General features: G+C 45.8%; 1 protein-coding gene and 1 long non-coding RNA gene across 5 annotated transcripts in view; one reads left to right on the plus strand and one right to left on the minus strand.

Moving 5' to 3' along the window:
* Window positions 1-13,640, minus strand: part of LOC307206589 — a 90,995-nt gene extending 77,355 nt beyond the window's left edge. For both annotated transcript variants that reach the window (XR_013834391.1, XR_013834392.1), the window contains exon 1: window positions 12,972-13,640. This is a non-coding gene — a long non-coding RNA (uncharacterized lncRNA). The remainder of the gene's footprint in view (window positions 1-12,971) is intronic.
* LOC307206250 (ephrin type-B receptor 5) overlaps window positions 1-26,734 on the plus strand; it is a 164,076-nt gene that overhangs the window by 61,218 nt on the left and 76,124 nt on the right. For all 3 annotated transcript variants that reach the window (XM_079959249.1, XM_079959247.1, XM_079959248.1), the window contains 2 exons: window positions 9,834-9,898; window positions 11,805-12,501. In XM_079959249.1, coding sequence (XP_079815375.1) covers window positions 9,834-9,898; window positions 11,805-12,501 — 762 coding nt within the window. The remainder of the gene's footprint in view (window positions 1-9,833; window positions 9,899-11,804; window positions 12,502-26,734) is intronic.

Here is a 26,734-nt window from a genome sequence, read left to right on the forward strand (position 1 = left end):
GGGGGATTGAGAGCCAACAGTGGGAAATGATTTTACCACTTCTTGAGCAGGAGCAATAATAGTAATTATTATTATTATTATTATTATTATTATTATTATTTATTTATTTATTTATACCAGCCTTCATTCAAAGATCACAAGGTGGTTTACAATATAAAAGCACAATAATACATACTATAATAGCAAACAAAAACAATACCCCCCATATATATTTTTAAAAAGGCCTTAGATTGTTTAATTGACCAGAGGCCTGGGAGAAGAGGAATGTTTTTGCCTGGTGCCTAAAGATACGTAATGAAGGTGTCAGGCGAGCCTCGCTGGGGGAGCATTCCACGAGCAGGACATGAGATAGAAGGGCCCTACAGTTGAAGCTGAAAAAAAACCAACCTTACTTCCTCTACCCTGCCATCTAATAGGGTACAGTCGTACCTTGGTTTTCAAACGGAATCTGTTCTGGAAGTCTGTTCGACTTCCAAAAATGTTCGAAAACCAGGGCGTGACTTCTCCTTGCCTGTAGGAGCTTCCTGCAGTCAAGTAGAAGCCGCATCGGACATCCAGGTTCCAAATAGCATTCACAAACCGGAACACTCACTTTGGGGTTCAGGAGCCAAAACGTTTGAGTCGCAAGGTGTTCGAGAACCCAGGTACGCCTGTATGTATTTGTCGTACCCTAGTTCATACCCCATAATTTCTCTAGCTCTATTTCCACATTCCCGTCCATTAATTTATAAAACATTTCATTTCACTAGCTATCACTGAGATAACCTTTTAAAACAGTAACCACCAGGATTCTTCCCAAAATGTTAACCTGCATGTATGATCATAGAATCATAGAGTTGGAAGAGACCACAAGGGCCATCGAGTCCAACCCCCTGCCAAGCAGGAAACACCATCAGAGCACTCCTGACATATGGTTGTCAAGCCTCTGCTTAAAGACCTCCAAAGAAGGAGACTCCACCACACTTCTTGGCAGCAAATTCCACTGTCGAACAGTTCTTACTGTCAGGAAGTTCTTCCTAATGTTTAGGTGGAATCTTCTTTCATGTAGTTTGGAACCATTGCTCCGTGTCCGCTTCTCTGGAGCAGCAGAAAACAACCTTTCTCCCTCCTCTATGTGACATCCTTTTATATATTTGAACATGGCTATCATATCACCCCTTAACTTCCTCTTCTCCAGGCTAAACACGCCCAGCTCCCTTAGCCGTTCCTCATAAGGCATCGTTTCCAGGCCTTTGACCATTTTGGTTGCCCTCTTCTGGACCCGTTCCAGTTTGTCAGTGTCCTTCTTGAACTGTGGTGCCCAGAACTGGACACAGTACTCCAGGTGAGGTCTGACCAGAGCAGAATACAGTGGCACTATTATTTCCCTTGATCTAGATGCTATACTCCTATTGATGCAGCCCAGAATTGCATTGGCTTTTTTAGCTCCCGTGTCACACTGTTGGCTCATGTCAAGTTTGTGGTCAACCAAGACTCCTAGATGATGACAGTGCAAAATTCCATGTGGTTTTTACAAAAAGATTTCAGCTGTGTCCCTCTGCTGTCGGTGTTCTACTCTGGTGCCCTTTAGCCAAATCAGCAATAGTTACATGCTAAGCCTTTCCTAGCTTGTCCACCATGTCATCTGTTGCAAGGCATAGTGTGATTGCATTTCTTTTGCTCTACTTCACACAGAAACTCCCAGTTTCATCTCGGTTTGGAATTGGTACCCCAGCAAAGGCCCAAAGACTGCTGGAAGGCTGTCTCTTATTAATGTTATTGTTACTGTTATTACTTCCCTTCATTATCAAATTCCAGGACGGTTTACAGAATATATTAAAACAACATTAATGCAAAAGCATAAATACAGTAAACCACATTTAAAAAATACATAAAACAGATCAGTTGAAAGTTGAATATTAAAGGTCAGCTAATGCTTGGCAAAAGAAAAAAAGAGGATGAAGCACAGTTAAAGTTGGGGCTTTTTGTCTTTTGGAGGAGAGGGACTGGGTGCCACAACAGAAAATGTCTCTCCCTAATTGCCAACAGATGCATGCAGACAATGGTACAATCAGGAGTGCCTGATCTATAGATCCCAGTGAAGAGGCAGGTCAGTATAAGGGAGAAGATGCTCCCTCAAGTACTCTGGTTCGCAGTTGATAGGGCCTTATATCACCTTGAACATCACCTTGAGCCTGGCCCAGTAACGTTTGGGCAGCCACTGCAGGTGTGACATGCTTGTGGTAGATTGCACCGCTTGGCAGTGTAGCCGCTGGATTCTGCACTAGCTGCCGTTCTGGATGCATAGGCCACTGTGGCCAGACTATCTCCACCCAGGAACAACCATAGCTGATAAAATGCATTTCTGGACACTGTAGTTGCCTGAGTCTTCCTTGACAAAGATGGATCATGGAGTACCTCCAGTGAAACTGCTCCTTTGGGAGGAGTGCAATGCCATTTAGAGCAGACACCCTCCTACCTTATTCTTTGAACTAGGAGCCACCCACCCACAGCACTTCCATCTTACCAGGCATCAGGTTCAGTTTAGTAGTCTTCATCCACCACTCCACTGCTTCTAGGCACTGGTCCAGGACTTGCAAAGCCACACCTGGTTAAGATGCAACGTCGTGCCATCGTGTGCTGATGACATTGTGCTCCAAATCCCCCAGTAACCGCACCCAAGGCTACGCATTCATGTTGAACAGCACTGGGGACAAAGCGGTGTTCTGTGGCACTCCACAGTGCAAAATCCAAGGGGCTGACATAGAGTCCCACCCAATGCCACTCCTGGAGGTGGGAGCAGAACTATTGCAGTAGGTTGGCTCCCACTCCCAACCCACAGAGCCACCCAAGGGGATATTATGGCTGATGGCATCAAAAGTCATTGGGAGACTCTTTCTCCTGATAATAGTCATCCATCAGGGCAACCAAGCCTGATTCGGTCTTGAAACTGGGCCTGAAACCAGACTGGAATGGGCTTAGTAAATCTGCTTCCTCCAAAGGTCCCTGAAGCTGATCCGTCACCACCCTTTCAAGAGGGTGCCCAGTAAGGGGATATTTGTGACTGGGAGATGCCATGCGCTGCTGGATCCAGGATTGTTTTTTTTTCAGGAGTGGATGCACTACTCTGCCTGGTTGAATTTCTGATGCACATATTGTAATTCAGCTACTATGGCAGACAAGAATTCTTGACCCTCCTTATGCCCAATTATATCCAATTTTAAATTCAGTCATGGAAACAAATTATCAGTAGATGGAGGCACAACCTTTTGTGCACACACTGCTATGAGGCAGGGAGGGAATTGGTATATTTGGATGCACAACATGTTACAGAAGCTTGGAGATTTGCATAGTGCAGCGAGGAAACGGGGGGAAACTCCCCCCACCCCACCTCCAGTTCAGGAAATTCACATAAGCGGTAAAACCGACCAAGGCTTTCAGACTTGCACCACTACTCCAGTGGCGGCGGCACACTTTTCAAGGAAGGTACAGAAGGCAAGGCAGGAGGAGAGAGGTTGTGGGAGAATGGGTCAAACCCCACTTCTCCATATCACTTCCCCTGCAAGTAGCTCCCCCCACTGTTTTGCAGGAGAAAGACAGCCGCCCCTAATTCCCAGTCTTCTGTTTGCCACTGAACATCAGTTTCCCTCCTAAGAGCAGGGAATTGTCGTAATTTTGAGTTCACATCTCACTGTTTGGTTCTTGAAGTGCACAGGACAGCCCTAGGTGAAAAGAAGGAATCATGTTTGTTGGAGCTTCAGAAAAGTCAATCAGAAAGGAGAAGGTTGCAAGGATCTAGGCGTCAGGAAGAGTCAATCCACCAAATTACTTTTTGCATTCTTTTAAGGCAGTTCTTGCAGTGGTGGGAAGGCTTATCTAGTTTGCAAGCTTTCCATGAGTCAGTGATGAGCAGATGCTCTTGCCTGAAACCTCCTTGCTTTGTGTCAGTTTGTGTCCTGTTTTAATTGATCCTTTTTATTTGATGCCCCTCACGTAGCGTCCCAAAGCACAGTTTGGTTGTTTGGTGGGTCGTGAGTTGTGCACCCCATGTAGAACGCATTGTAATAGTTTTCAAAGTTACTAGAGCCTGGAGGTCCCTGGTTAAGTCATCTCTGTCTAAAAGAGGCTGCAGTTGGCGGAGAGCTATAGCTGGGAATAGGCAATCGTAGCCTGCAAAGCCGCGAGTGAAAATGTTGGATCCAGGAGCACCCCCAAGCTATGAACCTGGTTCTTCAAGGCGTGCAACCGCATCCAGAACAAGCCGTCTTCCAGCTTACAGATGCAAGAACTTGGAAAACGTAACACCTCTGTCTTTTCAGGATTCAGTTGCATTTTGTTCTCCCACATCCTGCCCATCACTGCCTCCAAACACCTGTCTAGCACCTCAGCAGCCTTTCCTGATTCAGATGGAACAGGGGGAAAGAGCTGGGTGTTATCCCTACATATGGCATGTTCAGGAACCAACCCCCCATCCCCCGGCTTCTTGAAATTTTTGACTTTTTGAGGTGACTGAAACTGAAAGAAAGCACCTGTCAAGTTTTGCACCCTCATATGCTTTGAAAAGGCACCCCCAACATTTCCTCAAAAGGCTAAATATGGTCGGAGCTTCAACGGGGATGGAAAATAAGGACAGCTGATGTGTATTTTATCATGATTTACCCCTTGCTTTTCTGTGCAACTTCTAATGCAGGTTACTGTCAACTCTTGAAAAGGAGGATTGCTGAGCACACGCCTCCCATCGATTGTCTCATCCTGCTTGCTGCCAACTTCCCACTTTCTGCATCCAAAGAAAGTTCTAACCTACACAAGCTTATGCTGCATCCAATATTATTCTGAAAAAGTGCTACAGGATTCGTGCTTTAAATAACTGTAGCCAACCGGTCTCCAAACATGGTGTGAATAAAATGCTGAGATAACGTCACGCTTTCCTGTTGTGCGTTGGCTGGCCGAGCTGATAAGACGGCACAGTTTTCTTCTGTAAATTGAAGTGGTGCAATCTGACCTCCCTCTTCATCTTGAAATGCCTTTGAACGTGGTGGTGGAGGAGTCGCCCCATATAAACTGTGAAGACATTGTACTGAAATACACAGCAGGAGCAAGTCCTTAGACATAACGATGACCTCGCCCTTCCAAAGTAGCTGGGCTTGGCTGAACGGGGAGGCATTTCCCCAGTTCCTTGCCGTACTTGAGTGACAGGGGTAAAAATGTGGTTTGATTTAAAGCAGATCCGGCAGATCAGTGTGGCGGTGCTGAGCACAGCAATGATAACAGGATGCTATCCTGTTAGCAATGTGAAGGGGAAGCGAAGCCCATGTTTTCATCCCTTGTGTGGCCAAGTGCCTGTCAATCAGAAAGCAAAACAGGCCTGCTATAAATAAAATAGTGGTTTTCCCTACTTGAAGGACTCCCTAGGCACACAGAAGTATTTAAGAGTAAAACTTGAAAGAAAATGTAAAAAGAAAATAAAAAAAATCTAACTGCCCAAGTGCCTGTGAGCTCCTAGGACTTAATGAGATGGTGGTAGTTGAGCCTAGGGAGAATAAAAGAGCCTGCCTCAGAGGCCCAGAGGCCCATCTAGTCTAGTATCTTCATCTCATGGTAACCAGCAAGATGTCTGCATGCCAGACATAACAACTCCCCTTCTCCTTCTCTGCAGACTGTTCTGGTTGTTCTCCTGACTTCCAAGCCATGTACACAATAACTCTCTAGTTGCTAAAACTGAAGGTGGTATTGGTCTTTCCTGTTTATTATACGTAGACCCAAACATTGACCATCCAATGTTTGGGTCAATGCATTCATAGAAGGAGAAACCAGTTGCCAATTATTTGTACAAGCTGACAGGTAGGCCTTATGATACACACCAATATCTGGAAACTTTAAAACCTCCTTCCGATATTGGCAGCTAGTGAAGGTAAAGGTAAAGGTACCCCTGCCCGTACGGGCCAGTCTTGACAGACTCTGGGGTTGTGCGCTCATCTCACTTAAGAGGCCAGGGGCCAGCGCTGTCCGGAGACATTTCCGGGTCACGTGGCCAGCGTGACATCGCTGCTCTGGCCAGAGCCAGAGTCGCACACGGAAACGCCGTTTACCTTCCCGCTGGTAAGCGGTCCCTATTTATCTACTTGCACCCGGAGGTGCTTTCGAACTGCTAGGTTGGCAGGCGCTGGGACCGAGCAGCGGGAGCACACCCCGCCGCAGGGATTCGAACCGCCGACCTTTCGATCGGCAAGCCCTAGGCGCTGAGGCTTTAACCCACAGCGCCACCTGCGTGGAGAGTTAACCCTAATAAACCTTCTAAATATTCCATTAATCTTTTGAACATACACTCAGGAAATGCATTATGAAATATCACAAACTCTGTATATTATCTGTGGCAGAACATTCATCTTACAAGAGTATTAACCATAACCCCAATACCAAATCTAAGTAGTGCTCATCTTCCCAAATCACTGAAGATCCCCTTTATCAACCTTTTTCAAATTCATTGTACTCATTTGAGAAATATATCTTGGTACCCAAATGCCTAGATATGTTATGACCTCTGGGCACCAACAAAAGCAGCAAGTAGTATACAAAGTAGATTATCTACAAAATGCCCACTGGCATTGATTTAGATTTTGATCAATTAATTGTATACTTTGAAATTCTATCAAAACTATTATTTTTATTAATTCAGGTATTGATATTTCAGTTCTACTAAGAAGATTCACCCATTGCCCATGTCAGTGAAAGCCACAAGAACAGATCTCATAGGAGAGACAATGTATTGGTAATGGAAACCTGCACCACCTGACCCAGGAAGCTTGAATGCAGGGTACCAGTCACATATTATGGCCTGGGCATTTATTTGGCAACCACCCCCAAGCTGCTGTTTTTACTGTCCCGCATAGACTGTGCAAAAAAGGAGGGTCCATTTAGGATCACCATGCATGACTGAGTTAAGGTCTTCAGCATCTCAGATCTTGGGATCTTAGAAGGAGGATATTTTGGTATAAAGGGCAGGCACAAGAGGTGTGGGGCCTTTTGGCAGCTAGTGGAGGTCACGAGTTGCACTTAGTGAGTAAGGGGACAGAGTCTGGCCATGCCTGGTGGGTAAGGCAAAGGTAAAGGACCCCTGGATGGTTAAGTCCAGTCAAAGGCGACTACAGGGTTGTGGTTCCCATCTCACTTTCATTTTGAGGGAGCTGGCATTTGTCCACAGACAGCTTTCAGGGTCATGTGGCCAGCATGACAAAACCGCTTCTGGTGCAACAGAACACGGTGACGGAAACCAGAGCGCACGGAAACACCATTTACCTTCCCACTCCTGCAGTACCTATTTATCTACTTGCTCTGGTGTGCTTTTGAACTGCTAGGTTGGCAGAAACTGGGACACAGCAACGGGAGCTCACTCCATCATGGGAATTTGAACCGCTGACCTTCTGATCGGCAAGCCCAAGAAGCTCAGTGGTTTAGACTACATAGCCACAGAGTCTGGCCATGCCTGGTGGGAAAGGGTGGCACCCAGTGGGTCATAGAAAGGGGACCAATAGCAAAAGCTGTCATCAAACCAAGCAGAAAATAGCTCGTCCTTTGGCCTTGATCCCTCACTCCTGACCTCATCTACACTACAAATTTAAAGCAGTACTATGCCACTTTAAAGAGTCGTTTAAAAAATCCTGGGACTTTGTTGAGGGTGCTGAGAGTTGTGGAGACCCCTGTTCCCCTCACAGAGCTGCAATTCCAGAGTTCCCTGGGAAGAGGAATTGACGGCTAAACCACTCTTGAGAATTGTAGCTCTGTGAGTGAATAGGGGTCTCTTACCTCCCTTAACAAACTATGGTTTCCAAGATTCTTTAGGGGAAGCCATGACTTCTTAAAGTGATATGATACTGCTTTAAGTCTATGGTGTTGATGGGGCCTCTAAAGAAATGCTGTCTGGTTATGCTGACCTGAGAGACACTACAGAAGCTTTGCCTCTCCCTCCAGTCGAAAAAGGGACATTTCACTAGCCTCCCATAGCTAGCCCTTCTCTAATAGGGAGGGAGCATTTGTAGGATTAAATGTTCCCTATTAGAGGAAAAGCCCTGTCAGCTGCAGGACAGGCATATTTGCTAGCCTATGAAATATTCACGCTCTGAAAAATTATTACCAGGGTCACCGGAGACAGACCATCTGGGGAGTAGCCTGCTTGCCAGCAGCACAGAATGCAGGCTGCCAGTTTTTTTCTCTTTCCTGCTTTCCCTCTCTATGAATCTCACTTCATATTTAAAAATAATTTGCATGACTGCATTATTATTATTATTATTATTAATTTTATTACCCTCCTTTTACCATAAGGTGTCAGGGCAAGTTACAATATAAAAATAAAATATTTAGATCAGTGTAAAAAATTGCAAACAGAAGAGCAGAGTGGGTCCAAAAACTTGGTTGTTTGGCTCAGATAATTATTCAGGTTGGATGAAGCAAACTTGGTTGGGCAGAGAGTAAACACATGGACTAACTTAAATCAAAAATAATCTGTGCACCAAAATGTGTCCTTTAGGCTGCATCTCCCTACTTCAGTGCAAGGGAGATGTGTTGGCTTAAGAGATGAGCTGCAACCTAGAGGGGAGAGTTCCTATTGTGCTGGAATCCTGCTTGAGGGCTTCCTATCGGGGGCATCTGGTTGGCTACTGAGAAAACAAAATGCCATTGTCCTGATCCATCAGGTCTCCTCTTACGTTCTTATGTGGCTTCAGAGATGAGCTGCAGCCTAGAGGGTTGCCCAGGGTTCTGTTGTGCTTCAAAAACACGCAGCGCTCCAAAAGCCAGGTCTGCAGAAGAGCTAATCCTGTCCCTGGCTCAGCACTAAATTGGCTAAGCAGGAGAAGACCAAGCATCATAAGAGAGAACCTGCCCCACTGGTATCCCTTGATCATGCAGATAGCATAGCCCAGAGTCTGCCAATCTTTTTTGGCTGGTGGGCACATTTGCAAACTGATGAAACAGATGTAGGCCCTACACTTTCAATGCAACCAAGCACATACTGCATACTGTTCTATTATGGGTGCCTGGGAAGACTTCTGCAGGTCTGTGGGTCCCTGGTTGGAGACCTTTGGCAGAACTGGCTACTTCGCACAGGTTCAGAATTTGTGTGTTGCTCTAAAAACATGTCTGCTAATAATTTGTATTCAAATCACACTTTTCAAAAGTCTTCAGACTTTTGATATAATCATCACAGCAACCCTGTAAGGTCAATGCTGTCATCCTCATATTTCCAATGAAGACCAGGGTTGAGGGTGCTTAGTCAAGACTTGAACAGGGGACATCCATCTCATAACTCTTTGCCAGCTCTCATTACATTGTTCTGCTGCATGGTTTATAGCAGCCCCCTTCAATTATAACTTGTATTTTCAGACTCTTATCCCCCTCTGGTCTTGAGTCCAATCAATCAATTGTTTGAAGAGGTGGTTGTCTTCAACTGCTTGGTCTGTCTTCTGCAAATCTGTTGGCAAGCCCTGCGTCCACATGAGGCAAATGTTCTGCCTGTGTGAGCACAAGGGCATCAGCTGCTTCTCGCAAGCAAGTTCTCCCATGAAAGCTTGGCATTGAATAGGTGATAAACAAGGGTACACATGACTCATGCCCAAGATATGGAGAACCATGAGAATCATGCCTCAAGAATTGCAAGAAATCACTTGCAAAGCTGACAAATGCATTTGCAATTCCTTCCTCCTAGATCTCGTATCCGATAGCGAGTAGGGCTTAAGACTAGCAGTTGTACTGGCCCGCAAGAGATGAGATGGGGGTGGTGAGGAATAGCGGTGGATAGGAGCGGCTGCTTTACGGATATCTTTATCAAACTCATCACTTTCGTCTCTTTCATTTGGCAGAGATTCTTTTGGATACAACAGGAGAGACCTCCGAGATTGGCTGGACTGCCCATCCTCCTAATGGGGTAGGTGCTCCCTCCATTCTCTACTGCTTGTGAAAACAACACACACACATACACACAGAAAGGAGCAGCCAGCACAGAGGGATGTTGCTGCATCACTGCCCTCCTTATGGTGGAGTCGTTGCTGCTTATCAGTGCCAGGGGGTGGCAAATTCTGGGCTGTGCAGTTGAAGCATCAGCACGAGACCACCGCTAATGTTGCTGTACTTAAAGGTAAAGGTAAAGGTACCCCTGCCCGTACGGGCCAGTCTTGACAGACTCTGGGGTTGTGCGCCCATCTCACTTAAGAGGCCAGGGGCCAGCGCTGTCCGGAGACACTTCCGGGTCACGTGGCCAGCGTGACATCGCTGCTCTGGCCAGAGCCAGCGCAGCACACGGAAACGCCGTTTACCTTCCCACTGGTAAGCGGTCCCTATTTATCTACTTGCACCCGGAGGTGCTTTCGAACTGCTAGGTTGGCAGGCGCTGGGACCGAGCAGCGGGAGCGCACCCCGCCGCAGGGATTCGAACCGCCGACCTTTCGATCGGCAAGCCCTAGGCGCTGAGGCTTTAACCCACAGCGCCACCTGCGTCCCATTGCTGTACTTGCACAGCCCCAAATGCGCTGCCGCCCTACCCGACCTCAACAATGCAGGTTGTAATACAGTGAAATACAGTATCTAAGAAACAAAAGAAGCAACCAAAAACACGCATTAAAAACACGCAGCATCTAGAACCTCGCATTACAGATAATGCCCCAGGTAGAAAAATCATTAAGTGGTCCACCAAGACCTTCAGCAATCTTTAAGTGATGGGGGGGGGGGCATTTCAGAACCACTGCTTTAGAACACAGGCCTGAACCAGATTTTGAAATGCAGACTAGATGGTTATCTCCCCCCCCCAAAAAAAAGAAAAGTTCTAGTTCAATTTGACCGAATGTTCTGTTGAAATTCTGGTTTCCTTTATCCTAATGCATCTCGGAAGCATAGTTGACAAGTGCCCAATGGATGCATTCGTTCCAGCTAGATACAATCTGACGAAATGGACTTCAGCCTAGAAAACCTCTTGTCACAATATATTAGAAGGCTCTTAAGCTGCTACGGGACCCCTTCCAGTGCTCCTCCCCCATGCGTTCCTGGGGTTGCCCCATTCTAGTTTCACAACACAGCAGAATGGCTTGACCTTGGCCATCAAAAGGAGCTGTATTTGAATCCAGACCTCTGTGTTCTGAGTTCAACACAACGTATTCACTATATATTTTATAAATCACCTTAAGTGAAAATGCATAGAATTTCAAATGACTTGAATTTTGAGGTCAAAATTTGCACGTTCAACTTGGGAGACATTTTCCCTTGAAAACCTAAGGCCAGCATAGCTCAGTTGCTTAGAGCGTGGTGCTGCTAACACCAAGGTTGCAGGTTTTGATCCCCATATGGGACAGTGGCATAGTCATGGCAAAAGCAGGGGGTTGGATGAGATGATCCTCAGGGTGACTTCCAACTCTGCAGATCTGTGATTCTACTATTCATCTGAGTTCTGGATACTAAACAGCCCTGGAGTCACCTTTTGATGAATGGTGGAATAGAGAAGTTTTCATAGAGAAAATAATCACAGGCAGAGGAGCAGTGCAACCCCCACCCCTCCAAGTCCTATATATTTACAGTCTCTAAGCTAGGCCACCGTTCAGGGGACCTCCCAAGCATTGGGAGAGAGGGGACTTTGGAACCCTTGAGCTTGGGAAATCCCCAGACATGACTCATCCATAGCCTAGACCAGACCCCTTTTGTGCACACTGGCTAAGCCTTGCGCCTCTTTCCAGTCCATGTGAGTGTTGTCAAGACTAGGAGAAGGCTATTGCCAGTTACAGGAAAGCTGAAAACAACTTCTGTTTATCTCTTCTTCCTTACTCACGCTCCCCAACTCCGTACAGTGGGACGAGGTGAGTGTCTTGTATGACAGGAAGGACCAGATCCGGACCTTTGAGGTGTGCAACGTGGCTGAGCCAGGACAGAACAACTGGCTGCGAACTCACTACATAGAGCGGCGCGGAGCCCACAGGGTCCACATCCGCCTCCGCTTTTCAGTACGGGACTGCGCCAGCATGAGGACTGTGGCCTCATCCTGCAAGGAAACCTTCACCCTTTACTACCATGAATCGGAGGCCGACGTGGCCACCCTGGAGCACCCTGAGTGGCGTGAGGGGCCGTGGACCAAGGTGGATACAATTGCAGCTGACGAGAGCTTCTCGCAGGTGGACAGCACCGGGGAGGTGGTAAAGATGAATGTGAAAGTGCGCAGCTTTGGCCCGCTCGCCAAGAGGGGTTTCTACTTGGCTTTCCAGGACTCCGGGGCGTGCATGTCCCTGGTGGCTGTTCAGGTTTTCTTTTACAAGTGCCCGGCGGTGGTGAAGGGCTTTGCCTCTTTCCCAGAGACTTTTGCTGGAGGCGAAAGGACTTCTCTGGTGGAGGCGCCAGGGACTTGTGTGGCTGACGCGGAGGAAGCCAGCGTGACGGGCTCCTCCGGGGTGAGGCTGCACTGCAATGGCGAAGGCGAGTGGATGGTGGCTATTGGCAGATGCGCCTGCCGGGCTGGCTACGAGCCTGCGGACGACGAGAAAATCTGCAAAGGTGAGCAACAGGCGGGGCGGATCACCTGCGGGCGCTTTTCAGTCAAATTGGAGCCATTGCTAACATATAGAGGCAGCCTGCAGAGGCTCATTTGATCTTGCCTCTGCCTGGGCGGTGGGTCATTTTGGTGCATCTGGTGTAGTAAGATAATTCCTTTGCAGGCTGCCCTCAAAAGAGGCTGTGAATATTGTGACAACTTCTCCAAAATGTCACAAAAGTTGCTGGTCCACAAACAGTTTTTCCTAACATGCTCCACTATCCATGTTAGTGGTTTGTGGCACATCAGATGCCTGCAAGGGAAAGGAATTGTTGACATGGGAAGTGGTAGTTTCCAAGCCTGCTATATGATCTAACTTGTTGGTGCAGATCAAGCCATAACTTAGGGAAGATTGCCCTGGCGGTTCTATGCCCATCTTTTGGTGACTGAACAAAGGGAGAAGGAAGAAAAGGATGCGATGGACAGGAGATACCGTATTTTTTGCTCTATAAGACTCACTTTTTCCCTCCTAAAAAGTAAGGGGAAATGTGTGTGCGTCTTATGGAGCGAATGCAGGCTGCACAGCTATCCCAGAAGCCAGAACAGCAAGAGGGATTGCTGCTTTCATTGCGCAGCGATCCCTCTTGCTGTTCTGGCTTCTGAGATTCAGAATATATTTTTTCTTGTTTTCCTCCTCCACAAACTAGGTGCGTTTTGTGGTCTGGTGCGTCTTATAGAGCGAAAAATACGGTAATTTATAAGCCCAGGATGGGGTGAAGGGATATATCAGACTGAAAAAGGTAAAAATAAGAATATGGAAGGTGCAGATATTTGAAAATGAATCCTGTGTTGCAGATTTGGGTTAAATGCATCTCATGTATGTTACCATTAAAGAGTTACTTTAAAATTCCATTCGTTTGCCCTACCCAACACACTGATTTCCTAGAGCCACGGTTCCCAAGCTGGCATTTAGCTGTGGCCCCGGGATGGTGTGGCAATAGCACGATTGCCGGAACATAGTCTAAAACCACTCCTCCAGCTGGTATCCTGCAACACTTGGAAAGCTTGTATTTTCAGTTATCAAATCAGTTCAGAACCCAATGATACTTGAGTCTTTAATATTCCTGGATTTGATTCTCAGACGTCTGCAAATTGCTTGTCTGTCCCCAGAGAGATAGAAAGCAAAAATAAAAAATGGAGGGGTCATGCCATAGGTATGCTAGGGGCCAAGAGGTCCTTGATTCAAGTCCTGGAATCTCTGTTGTAAGGGTGTGAATCTCAATCAGGGTTTGACTGGCTTCAGAAATGCTTTTAGAGGCAACCCTGGTTAACCCTGTAGCTAATGCCTCACTGAGTTACTGTGCAGTTAATGGCTACAGGAAAACACTAGATTAATACTAGAAGGGAGGAGCCAGAAGAAAGGGCCTGGCGGGGGCATGCAATCCTCTTCTAGCCCCCTCCTGATGGGGAGCGTTACGTGTGCTCAGGCTCAGAATAACTTTTCCGGAACGGAAAAGTAATTCCGTGTCCCGATGAGGTGGCAAGGACAAATTTTTCATAGCCTGCCTGTGATGTATACAAATGATCATTCAGCCAGGGTGCTGAGGGTTAAGACGCTGTGAAGCCACTGGGGGCTGTTTATCGACTGCGCAAGTGTTACTTTTAATATGCTAATGTGGATTGAGAGAGAGGCAGATTTACTATTTTGGAAACAACATTCTTTCAGAGCTCATTTAAAGGACAGTCCACAAGTCAAAGTAGTTCATGCCTTCTCGTTGGCCTTGTATTCAGCAGAGAGAAACTCAGGGGGAAGAAATGGGTGTTTGTTGCCAACTTTCTTTGAGTTTTAAGCATGTCAAGAATGCCATATCTGATCTCTGTCTTTCCTTTCAGCTGGAAGGCTTCCTGTTTCTCTGAGGTGTGAACTTGTTTGAGCGATTGCTCAGCCTTTACAGGCGTGGTGGAGGTGGTGTTTGCGAATTTTGGATCTCTAAAGAACTGGGCTTGCCATGTCTAATGTCTGGAGATGCTTCCAGATGACTGCTTATTGTACACACAACGTTGCTGGCATGAAAAGGACAGCCCATATCCACCCCCCACAAATTAAACCAGGTTTACCTACCCTGAGAAAACTCTGATAAGTTTTTGTGACATTTCAGTGACGTGTTGGGTGCTAACAGTGAGTTAATAACAACCCTGAACATTCGGGGGGGTGGGGGTGGAGCATACTGTATATCTCCCCATAGCTCATACACACAGCAATGCAAATAAACACCAGCATTGTATACAGTTGTAAATATAGTTCCTCTTAACAGTAATCACAATGCCTGTGTAGTTGTGTGTGTGGCTGTATTAATTGTTTTTGGCATCCCATCTGTCTCAAGAGACCTTGGAGTGCTCCTCCGGAAGCGAAGTGACTTCCCTGGAGCGCAAGCCTGAGCAATGTGTATGGAGGTCCTGGGATGCCCAGACAACAGAATCCCCCTCTTTGCCTTGCTGATGTGGTCCAAAGGAAACCAGAGCAATACGTTTGGCACCAGCTTAGCTGCAGGAGATGCTGGAAGGAGACATCCGACTGTTTTAGGAACTGCACACCGCATTTGCGTGGGGATTACTCCTTAACCCTTTTCTTCTCCCGAAGATATCCCACAAGACAGCGAAGGTTTAGTATCAGATGGGCTACCCAGAGTCGGTCACGACTGGACCTAGTGGTCAGGGGTCCTTTTACCTTTACCTTTAACCCCCAGTGATATCATCACATAGTAACATCTGATTGGCTGTGCAGTGTGACAATAGTGTCCCATTTATTATGTGATTCCCATTAACCAGAATCACCTATGCAACTAATCCAGGAAGGAAAAAGGTAACAGCAGCCAGGTAAATCTCTGAATCTTTGCACAGTCTTAAGATTTTTTTTTTCCCCAGTTTGAAATTATTTTTATCCCCTTCCTCCCATTTTATGACCGTATTATTGAGACTGAGAGTGATTCTTCCTGGATTAGTCATATTAGTCACATATGCTATCTCTCCCAATCAGTTATCATACAGGGGACAGGATGACGTCAATATACTTCATTAAGATTTGGCGATGTGATGAAGTTATTGAGGATTAATAAAATCAGCTAACAGAAAAAGGGGGAAAGGGAAGCTAAAGTTTGTTTGTTTTAAACCAATATATATAGGATGCCCTATAACATTTTCCCATTCAGAAGCCAAAAAATCCTCGCTAAAGGGGAAGCAGGTTTTGACATGCAGGAAATATTCGAAGTAAACAGTGCATCATTTCATCTCAGCCATAATTGTAACAGAATTTAGCATCAGAGACTTGGTTTGCGTGTCATGTTAAACCATGGTTAATGTTTAACTGTGGTTTAACAAGAATCAGTGGTGGACTGGTGTATGCTGCTCAAAAGTCCTCCCTTCACTTCTCCCCTACTTCTGACCGTGCTGTGCTGGGAGCAGCAAGCTACAAGCTTTGCCTTGTCATGCTGTCCGAACCTAGTTCATGGTTTGTTTCCCTACATACAAACCAAAAGCAGCAGCAGCAGCCAAGGTTTGTTCTAGTTTCGCCATGTGGGATTTGTTTGGGAGAAATATTAGCACGAGCCTGGGTGTGGATGACGCGACAAACCAAGGATTGCACCTGGAAGCAGGTCAGGAGTGAAGCAATGGCTTAGGACTCATTTGGGTTAAGTCATAGCTAAACTTAAACTGTGGTTTTAACATGACCACAGCCATTGTTTTAAACATCTCAGCATCGCTGCCACTTACAGAGCAGGACAGGGGTAAGGGCAAGACATTACAGGTGCACCAAAAGGAGAGCCAGATTGGCACTGCCAGTGTACCTGTGCTAGCCTGACCTCATTGGTGCCCTGCCCCTCACTATCCCAGTAAGCAGCTGTGCCACTGCCACTGGGAGGCCAGTTTTGTGGTGACACCCCTCCTCACTGGTTGCCCTTGGTCTTGTCCAATTAAGATAATTGGGAGATGCTCAGGCCCAAGTGGCAAGCCCCAAGAAGTAATATAATTGGGGCGAAGAGCAGGCTATTTGCCATGGGAGCTGTGAATAGCAGTGATTTTTCAACTGGGAAAACTTCATACTGTGGATTGTATCCAGTGCTATGCAAGTAGAGTTCCATTTGTGCAATGGGACTTGGCCTTCCTTTCCTCTCCCTTTGCCCTCCTAAAATCTCCTCCTGATGGTGCATAGGTCAGACATGCCATTGTGCAAGCAGGTGTCCGCTGCAGAAGGTATATATATCAACCTTACAGAAACCTTACAGAAACAAATGACAATTTAATGCACAGTCTTGTTTTGGATATTAATTGTGGATAGTAATCTGGGTGCAATGCAGAAAAATTACTGGTATCTCCATCATATTAATTAAGAATATCTGTGCTTCTGAATGGGGAAGTTGATAGGCCGCTAGCGGACAGACAAAGTGTATGAGATGCGTGTAACTGTAGTTTGGAGCTGCACTGAAAATATTTCCTTTGTAGATTAGCATCCCAAGCACATGGTGCTACAAGCAAGTATTTGTAGAGATAATGTGAAAGGGTTTGCATATTCCTGGCAGTGTTTCCTGTTCTGTGGGGCAGCCTTACCAGTGAAGTTCACCAATGCTTGCCCTTACTTGTCTTTTGGAGAGAACTCAAAATGTGTTTGTTTTAGCAAGCTCTTAATCTTCCCCATAGGAGTTGAACAAGATCTGGCTTTGATTTTGGAAATAATGAATGTTTTGTTCTCGCTTTTTTATTTGTATTATATTAAAATTTATAATTGCCCTATAAAGATAGATCTTTTTTTTAAAAAAAAGATAGTGCACAAACAGTTGTGATAAAAGTATACCTGTTACAACTTGAAGAAATTTTAGCAACTTTTTACTGTTGAGATTTGGTGGAAAATAGCAGCATACAGATAGATTGAATAAATGAAATAGGTCTATAAAATGCTGCACTAGGCGACTTGGTTGCCACTGGCAGAGCAGGGGGCAAGAGTGGAGTCTTGACCACCCTCCAACCAACCTGCAATATTCCCTTGGCACCATACTTCTTATATTGGGCTTGTCAAAATGTTAAGATTTGGGGTTGGTTAGGGGGAATATTTCCTTGGGAGAGTAGGCAAGAGCTGAAAGAATGCTGCTTTTTACACTGTGCTCTTCACACGTAGGGATGGGTGAGGAATTTGGCTAATCTGCACTTCTCAAACCAAAATGCAGTTGTTCTTTGAAATTTGCACTTTCCTGAATTTTGCAATGTAATTATTCAATCCAAGAATGTATATTCAAGTGTTCATGTTAGAGAAAAGTGTGTTTAAAAATGAATATATTAGTCAGGAAAAACCCCAGAATACCAAAATGGTGAAAAAGAATCAGAAACACCCAATATCCCAGAAGAGGTGAAAGATGGAGAAGAAAGCAAAATCCCAGAAAAGGTGGAAGATGGTTAGGAAAACGCAAAATCCCAGAATAATTGAAAAACTGTCAGAAAAACCTAAAATCCCAGGAAAGGTGGGAAATGGTCAGAAAAGCCTAGAGTACCAGAAAAGGTGAAAAAACAGAGATTGGGTGGCCGCCTGTTGTGGATGCTTTATATGAGATTCCTGCCTTGCAGAGGGTTGGGCTAGATGACCCTTGGGGACCCTTCCAACTCTACAAATCTACAATTCTGTGAAAATGCCACACAAAAGTGCCTCATATTAGGGGGAACTGCTTGCAAAAATATGTATGTTAGTTAAAATAGTGTACAAAAATGTTGGGAAAGATGCACACTAAAACACTGACAAGTTTTCATGATACTTTAAAAAAATAAAATTGTGAACTTATGTGGAAAAAAATTATAAACTGATTTGATAGATTCGTTCATCCCTAATTTAGGATGGTTTAATTGGGTATCATCCCAATCCTGTGTGTGGTTTATAGCACAGATGTTTTGGATTGAGATGCCAGGAAGCCAATTTGCAGCTTCTTTTAAAATTCCTTTTATTCCTTTCCACTTCTTTGCTTTTCCATTTCAGGGCACATCATGTCCATCTCCCTGCAATTCCACTCGGGACATCATTTGACCTTGCTTAGTCCAATGTCAGATGCTTCTAGCTCTGTTTTTCCTTTCCTTTCTCCCCACTCCCCCTTCCTTAGAACTTGTCTTGGATCCCTGATTTCCCTCCGCTAATTTTTATTTTCATTTTCAGGCAACACTTTCTTCTCTTTTGATATATGGCAGTTTTAGCTTCAAAGTGAATGCATGTTTCTCTCCTTTCATATAAATAAAAGAATAGGCTCCATCTTCTTGGCAGCTGCCCCTGAAAAAGGCTAGCAATTTGCTTTCCCTTTCCCCCGTTATTAAAAAATGTTCGGTCTCTTGGCAGATTTTTTTTTCCAAGGGCAAAGATGTGAAATCTTGGGGTGTCTTGTCTGCTGAATCTTTTTCTTTTTAATCAAGGAAGCAAGAAGCACTTCACAGCTCAAGACTTGCTGAAATGGGTTTAGAGCTCTTGATTTCCCATCGCTTATTTTATAATCTCTCCCCACCATCGTTCTCCCCCCCTTCCACAAACCTGTTGCTTGTCTGGCTGACTCCTTGTGGTTACAGATTAACTAGTTACCACCTGCACTATCAGACTCTTGGCGTTGCTCCACAGTTGTGTTCCGAACATGATTTAGCTCTAGATTAGAAAGAAAATGCACGTCCAAAGAGGTTATTTGTTGTATGTGGCCATAAATCTGGATTGGCGCGATCTGGAGTTGCTGCCAAAACCAACAGCCCCACGTTGAGTGCTGCTCATGTGTCGTCGTCCCCCCCCCCCCCCCAGTTTCCACCCATGTGGTGCAACGTAGCACTGTCCCCTAACATTACACGGTGCATGTCTCCGTTCCCAGTCAATGTCATCAGCTGTGATTTGGCAGCGAACCAGAAAACAGACATCGTGATGTCAGTGCCGGGAACCTTTAGGGGTACGTTGTCATCGTTCAGAGTTCTTCAAGCTGTTCAACGCAGCCCCAGGGTTCCCTACCTAGGAAAGTCAGAGACGCTAGATAAACACGCAGAGAGGCTTAAGATGATACAGATAAACTTCCGTCGTTAATGCTGTTCCTGTTTATGTGGAAACAAGTCCCATTTATGTGGAAACAAGTCCACTCTTAGCAGTTGGGCTTTGCAATCTAGAAACTTTGTTGTGCCTGCCCAGCTGCACCTTTCCTATTCCTTGTGCCACTTTGAGAAGGCTCTGAGGCAAGAGCTGTACACAGAGCTCATTCGGCTCTGAAGTTCCCCAGCTCAAACCTTTGAGTCACTGACTACAACTGCCCCCTTACCATTCTAGCTTTGTTCTATCTGCAGGAGCTTTTTTAAATTTGACATTTTATTAGAAGATTTCATTTATAAAAAGAGTGAGGGGGGAAAGAAAGAAAGAAAAAATAGTTATATTACCATACATTAATATACAGATGTGTATATTCTTATTATCCTAATACACACATAATTGTCAGTAACCTAATATATTCTGTGCAAATCCATTCCAAATATCATGGTATTTATCCAAAGAAAGTCTGCATCTTCCTTTATCCAAAGAATAATAATAATAATAATAATTTATTATTTATATCCCGCCCATCTGGCTGGGCCTTCCCAGCCACTCTGGGCGGCTTCCATAAAAACCAAAAATACAGTAAAATCGCACGTTAAAAACTTCCCTGAACAGGGCTGCCTTGAGATGTCTTCTGAATGTCAGGTAGTTGTTTATCGCTTTGACATCTGCTGGAAGGGCGTTCCACAGGGTGGGTGCCACTACCGAGAAGGCCCTCTGCCTGGTTCCCTGTAGCTTTGCTTCTCGCAATGAGGGAACTGCCAGAAGGCCCTCGGCGCTGGACCTCAGCGTCCGGGCAGAATGATGGGGGTGGAGACGCTCCTTCAGATATACTGGACCGAGGCCATTTAGGGCTTTAAAGGTCAGCACCAACACTTTGAATTGTGCTCGGAAACATACTGGGAGCCAATGTAGGTCTTTCAAGACCGGTGTTATATGGTCTCGGCGGCCGCTCCCAGTCACCAGTCTAGCTGCCACATTCTGGATTAGTTGTAGTTCCCTTTCATATGCTGTCAATGTTGTCATATTGTCAAGCCATTGATTAAGGGGAATCGTATCTTGTTTCTTCCAGTTCATCAGTATCAGTCTCTTGGCCACCATTAGGACACGTAGAATTCATTTTCGCTATCCTGTTGTCAATTTCCATGCAACGGGTATACAGTTCAAGAGCATATTCATCTCTGAAAATCTTAAAACATTTCCATAGCGTCTTATTTATATGGTTCAGCACTTTCTCCAGGAGCTTTATAACTGTATAAACCCAATGAATGAGAAAGGGGGCTTGCAATAGGGAGCAAACCTTGCCATAGGGGAAATCATGTTGGGGAAAAGCGTTGCCTTGCCACAGCTGGAAACAAATGTCAACCACTGCATGAACGCAGTAGCTCACGTGACAGATGTTCACGACTGTCATGGACTGGCTGGATGCAGAGGAGTGGTGGGAGGCAGTAACTGCGGAATCCCCAAGGGAAGAAGGATCAGAGCCAGGGCATTGGTAGTGGGGTGATGATGAGTGGTCAAAAGGAGAAGTGGGAGCAGACTGGGAGGAGGTGTCGGAAGCTGAAGAGGGAACAGGGTTTAGTGAGCAAGAAGAGGCTGTGGCTGAGAGCAGTCCAGAATCTGAAGCAGAAGAGGAGTGGGGAGCAAGAGGAAGAGATGAGGCAGGCTGCTGAAGAATCCAGGGTGTCTACCCCTCCTTCTGCAACCTTCTCCCCTCCCCCCTGGTCTCTCAGAACCCAAAGAGGAATGAAGAGGGTGGAGCAAATACAGACAAGATGAAGAAGTCTCAGGTTGCAAGGGAAGGACCTGGGGGTGGAGTGGTGGGATGGCAGAGGAACTTCAGTCCTTGCAACTGCCTCATTGGGGCAAGACTTACTGGGAAGAGTTGTTCACTAGGCCTGAGCTGTTTTGTTTCTTTGAATAAAGAGTTATGTTGCGATCCTGTTCCTGACACTTGGCCTGACAGCGACCTAATGTCAGTGCAAGAACATGAGGGAATATAAGAGGCAATCCACCTCAGACGGGGGTTTTATACCTGCTGCAAGAAGGGTCTACATCAGAGAAGGGAAAATCCAGGGCTCCTTATCTAAGCCTCAGAATTCTTCCCAGGCCACACCCCCTCTTCCCAGACAACCACCCCCTACCGGCCCTGTTTTGAAACCACCTTGAGTGTCTTTGCCTAGCTGAAATGAGTCCTTGAAGTTTGATCATACATTTTTTGCATGGATGAACACAGAGGGGTTTTTTTTTGCCTCTGGCCCTACCCACCCACTGTCCCCACCCCTGATTTACATAGTCCACATTTTAGTGGGTTTTATGAGTCAACTTTTGTTGGAGTAAATTCAGAAAAATAAGAGTCTTGCTTTCCCCCAGTTTCCTGTGAGAACATCGATTTCTCCTGAAACCATTGCCTTACCATGTGATATATTCAGGAAAGTCTGCTACAATATTTCTGTGTGTTTCCTTTTCATTCAAGACAATATAACCTTCCTGTAGAATAGAAGCTGTAATTGGAAAGATGCACTCAATGCCAGCAGCAACCCATGTGTGTCTTTTCTGTTCTCAAAGGGTAGGCACGCCAATGCCCAACCCATGCAACCAAAGTTAGGGTGATTGTGGGCATTAGTAGCTGATGCCCATTAGGACTTGTGGGGTGGACTCGTGACACACAAGAGCGGGACAGTTTTTGTCTATGCCCAGAGCACCCAGTGATTGATGGCACTACCCAGGGAGAGTCCTCCACCCTCAATCATTGTGATTGCCATTTGTTAATTCACTAAATAGAGAAAGGGCAGCTTTCACTTCTTCTCTTCTCTTCTCTTCTCTTTCATTTCTTTTCCTTTCATGCTTGACAATCAACATTATGAAAGTGAGGACAATCTGAACGTGGGGAGGGGAGCAATACAACCACCCTTTCCTCTAGTGTTCCCTTTTCCCCAAACCCTGCCATGTTTATCTCGGAGATGTGGTGATTGTGGTCTGTTGCAAATACCAGCCCGTCACTCCCAAGCCTAGCAGTGGCAGGATCCAGAACCCAACTCTGCTCTAGTCCAAACCCAGGAGGAGGAAACAGAGGGAAGAAGGCTGCCCGTGCTTAAGTCATTGTGCCACAAAGCATCATCTTTGCCTTCCAAGTGTTCCTAAACATCAGGAAAAACTTATCTGACAGTAAAAGCTGACTCTCTTGGAAGGTAACAGACTCCTTCCTTGGAGGTTTTTAAGTAGAGGTTGGATGGCCATCTGTCAGGAATGCTTTAGCTGGGATTACTGCATTTCAGGGGCTAACTCTTGTGTCCCTTTCAACTCTACAATTCTATGATTCTAAGTGGTGGAGTGAGCCCCAAACACCATCTGTAGAAACCAAACCTAGGAGGCAAGCAGAGAAGCGGGGACAAAGAATGTGCATATCAGGTGGGAAGGGAGCGAAAACTCTTGGCCTGCTCCCCCGCCATCAAATTGGATTTTCATGCTCTCAGGGTGTGTTTCAGGAAAATTGGAACCAGGTGAAAGCTAGGTGTTACAGTCTGGTGGAAAGAAATGTAACTTTCTGCCCCTCCCTGTTAAACCCACGCTTGAATCATTCCTCCTCAGATCTCCTTCCAGCTTTCCTTTCCCCATAGAAGATTGTTCCCCATTCTTCCCCTTGCTCTATATCCCCCCTTCCCCCAAATAAAGCAGCTGTTGTGCCTAAAAGCTTCCATGGCATCAGCTCTAAGTTAGCTGCATTAGCTGTTAAACTCGTCCAGTAAGAGTGGCCAGGGGATGGGTGAAGCAAATGGGTGAAGGCTGATGTACATTCCAGGTGCAATGACAGGTATCATTTGAATAAGCATTCTCTGCACTGAATGTCTTGGAAAGCAGCAAGAGGTTGCACAAACCACTTCCAGTACACTTTGTGGTTAGCATGGTACCCTGCAGATGTTGTTGGACCACAACTCCTGTCAGATCCTGCAAGCCTAGCCAGTGTTCAGGTACGATGGGAGTTATAGTCCAACACCTTCTGGAGGGCATGACATTGGCTGCCCTGTTTATAAGTGTCTTTCGTCACCGTGAATAACCTAATTTCTTCCCAACCCTCAGATGGGAGAGTAAATGTGTCTGAATCCCTCCCCTCACCAACCCATGGTCCCCTCCTTCCCACAAACCTCTGTAGCACCAGGTCTCTCCCATCCCCATACCTTGTTGGGGCAGCAAGCTGGACCTTCCTTCCTTCCTTCCTTCCTTCCTTCCTTCCTTCCTTCCTTCCTTCCTTTCCCTTCTATTGGGTTCTTCCATGGTCATGAACCAAGTGCCAAGGAAGGAAGGAAAGGGACTAGAAGAAATGTTCTTGCTACCATCATAGCCAGGTAAGGGGAGGTCTTAAATGGTTATGTGAAAAAGTAACTACTATTCTGTGCCTCAAATTGCAACCTGAATAGGAAGAACTCAGGGCAGTGGTGATGGTATGATGCTTATATTGGAGACAAATATTGCAAGTTGCCGAATTCACATTCGGTGAGAATGTACAGACACCTCCCCCCCATGCATGCCCCAAAAGCAATGGCGAGGAAAGGTAGACCACATTTCCTGGTCATGGCAGGTGCATGTTGATTGCTAGTGAGAATGGGCTCTCCACACAAGGAGCACTTCCTCGCAGTTGGGTTCCACGATGTGCCCAGGGTTCCCAACCAAGAGTCCTGTGTGTGTGTGTGTGCAGCTGTGTCCACATAGGGCTCTTTCTAATTAGCACGGTTGGCAAAGCTGCTGCAGAGGCATGGCCAAAACAGGCACCTGAATCACAGGGCAAAGCTAGTAGGCAATCACTGGATTGCGGGGGGTGGGTGGGTGGGGTGGTTCGACTAGATGACCCTTGGGGTCTGTCCCAACTCTACAGTTCTATGATTCTGTGTTTAGTGAATGTGGGGTAGGTGGGTCATATGAACACCGCTTGAACTAAGGTTGGATGCAGTTCCTTATCTGTTTTTGGAGTATGGTAAGTCCGATGAGGTCAACCTTGTCTGGATTAAAGGAGAAAGTCTTTTTGGTTTAATGCAGTCAAGCTGGGTTTGTTTAAGGTTGCGGAGAGAAGCAAGGATGCCTAAAAGGCCTCTGATTCCACCTCTTCCACTTCACGGGAACTGGAAACCGCAGCCAAGAAGTGTGTTCAAGATGTCCAGCCAGTTCTCAGTATGCATGGCTTATTTTGTCTGCGGACGCCTCTGCCGTGAAAGCATTGCTAATGTGCAGTTTTCGAATGTGCACACAGATGAGCCAGACCTCCCATGTTCAAAGAGCCCCAGAGAGCACTTTGTAAGCTTTGTAGTGTGAGTCAAAATGATTTCTCAAGCAGTTTAAGAATGGCAGAAGCATACCTGTGTGTCCACCACCCTGTAAAGTTATACAGCAATAAGGTACCTAATTGTTTAATAATAACAATACTATTGTCAATTATGTAAGAGTGCAATTCCTGTAATTAACATGAGAAACTTCCTGCGATCTTGTGTTGTAGTAAAGCACCCCTTTAATATGCGTAATTGTTGGAAACCTACAGCCAAATAGATTGTGCTTATTTCAAATCAGTATGTGAGCATCACTGTCTACAGCTCTTGTCTGTCTTCACATGTAATAGTGAATACTGGGGGGTGGTTTTCCTTCACTTTTGTTGGGCAGATATTCAGTAACAGCATGTGTTGTGCAAAAATCTGCCCTTCAGTTTCTCAACAGCTTTCTTCCCCTGGAAGAGAGATTTCCACCCCCACCCCCCTCATTCTCAGGGCACTTTGGAATTCCTTTATTTATTGTTGCAAGGTGGCTGAGGGCCGTGTGCTGTCCCGCCCCCCCTTTCCAGTAAGCCTGCCTCCAGAACTCATCAGCCTCCCCTGCTGCCTGGTCTTCCCTGATCTAGAAAAGCTGCTTGGAAGACCAAAATGGCATGCACCATCTTTGTTTACATTTATAATTATTTTGTGATTTATATAAACAAGCAACCATGTTTATGATAATTTAGTAAATTTCTATACCACCCTTCATCCATGGATCACAGGGCAATTTACAATATAAAAACTCAAATGTACCCATCATAGTCACAAGTGAAAACAACCGCTCCCCGCTCCCTAGTTTGAAAGGCCATAGCATAGAGTGTTTAATTGGACAAGGCCTAGGAGAATAGGAATGTTTTTTCCTGGCACCTAAAGATATGTAACAAAGGAGCCGGGGACAGCATTCCACAAGTGAGGAGCCACAAGTGTTTCCACCCTCTGGATCCCTTGCACATGAAGGAGGCACATGAAGAAGGGCCTTAGAGGATTTTCTCAGGGCCCTGGTTGGTTAATATGGGGAGGGGCGGTACTTGAGATACTGTGGTCTTGAGCCATTTAAGGCTTTATAGGTCAAAACCAGCACTTTGAATTGGGCCTGGAAACTAATTGGCAACCAGTTCATTCAGGCCAGGATTGGCGTTACATTCTCAAACCGTTTTGCCTTAGTGAGCAACCTGGTTGCTGAATTCTGCAGAAGCTGAAGTTCCCAAACCATCTTCAGAAGCAGCCCCACAAATAGTATGTTGCAGTAATCTAACCTAGAGGTTGCTAGAGCATAGACTACAGAAATTAGGCTACCCCGTCCTGATATGGGTGAAGCTGATGGAAAACACTCACTGCCACCTAAGCTACTTGAGCCTCAACCAACAGCAGTGGATCCAGAAAAAACCCCAAGCTGCGTACTCGCTCCTTCAGAAGGGAGTGTAACCCTATGAAGAGTAGGCAATCTGGTCTGGGGAACCACCCACTAACAGTGCCTCAGCCTTAATTGAGCTTCAGTTTATTGGCTCTCATCCAGTCTATTACTGAGGCAAGACAACGGTCTAGCACACCCACTTCCACACCTGCAGATGCAAAGGAGAAGTAGATCTATGTGTCATAAGCATGTTGCAGACAATGTACTCCAAAATTCCAGATGGCCCCAAATATGGCGCTGGGAAATGTACCTGCTTGCTACTAGCTTAACAGAATTTAGAGGGGTGAATTTATTGTGTTGAACTATTCAAGCACTCCCAAAATGTAGAAATTTCGTCTTGTGGGAGAATGCTCTTTTACATCTCTCTGTGAGTCCCTGCTCCACACTCTTCTCCCTCTAGTTAAGAGGCACACCTTGTTCACTGCCTCAGGAGGTGGCCTTCATGGAGGGTATGTCAT

Source organism: Podarcis cretensis (genome assembly GCF_951804945.1).
Source record: "Podarcis cretensis genome assembly, chromosome: 17".
Classification (NCBI taxonomy): domain Eukaryota; kingdom Metazoa; phylum Chordata; class Lepidosauria; order Squamata; family Lacertidae; genus Podarcis; species Podarcis cretensis.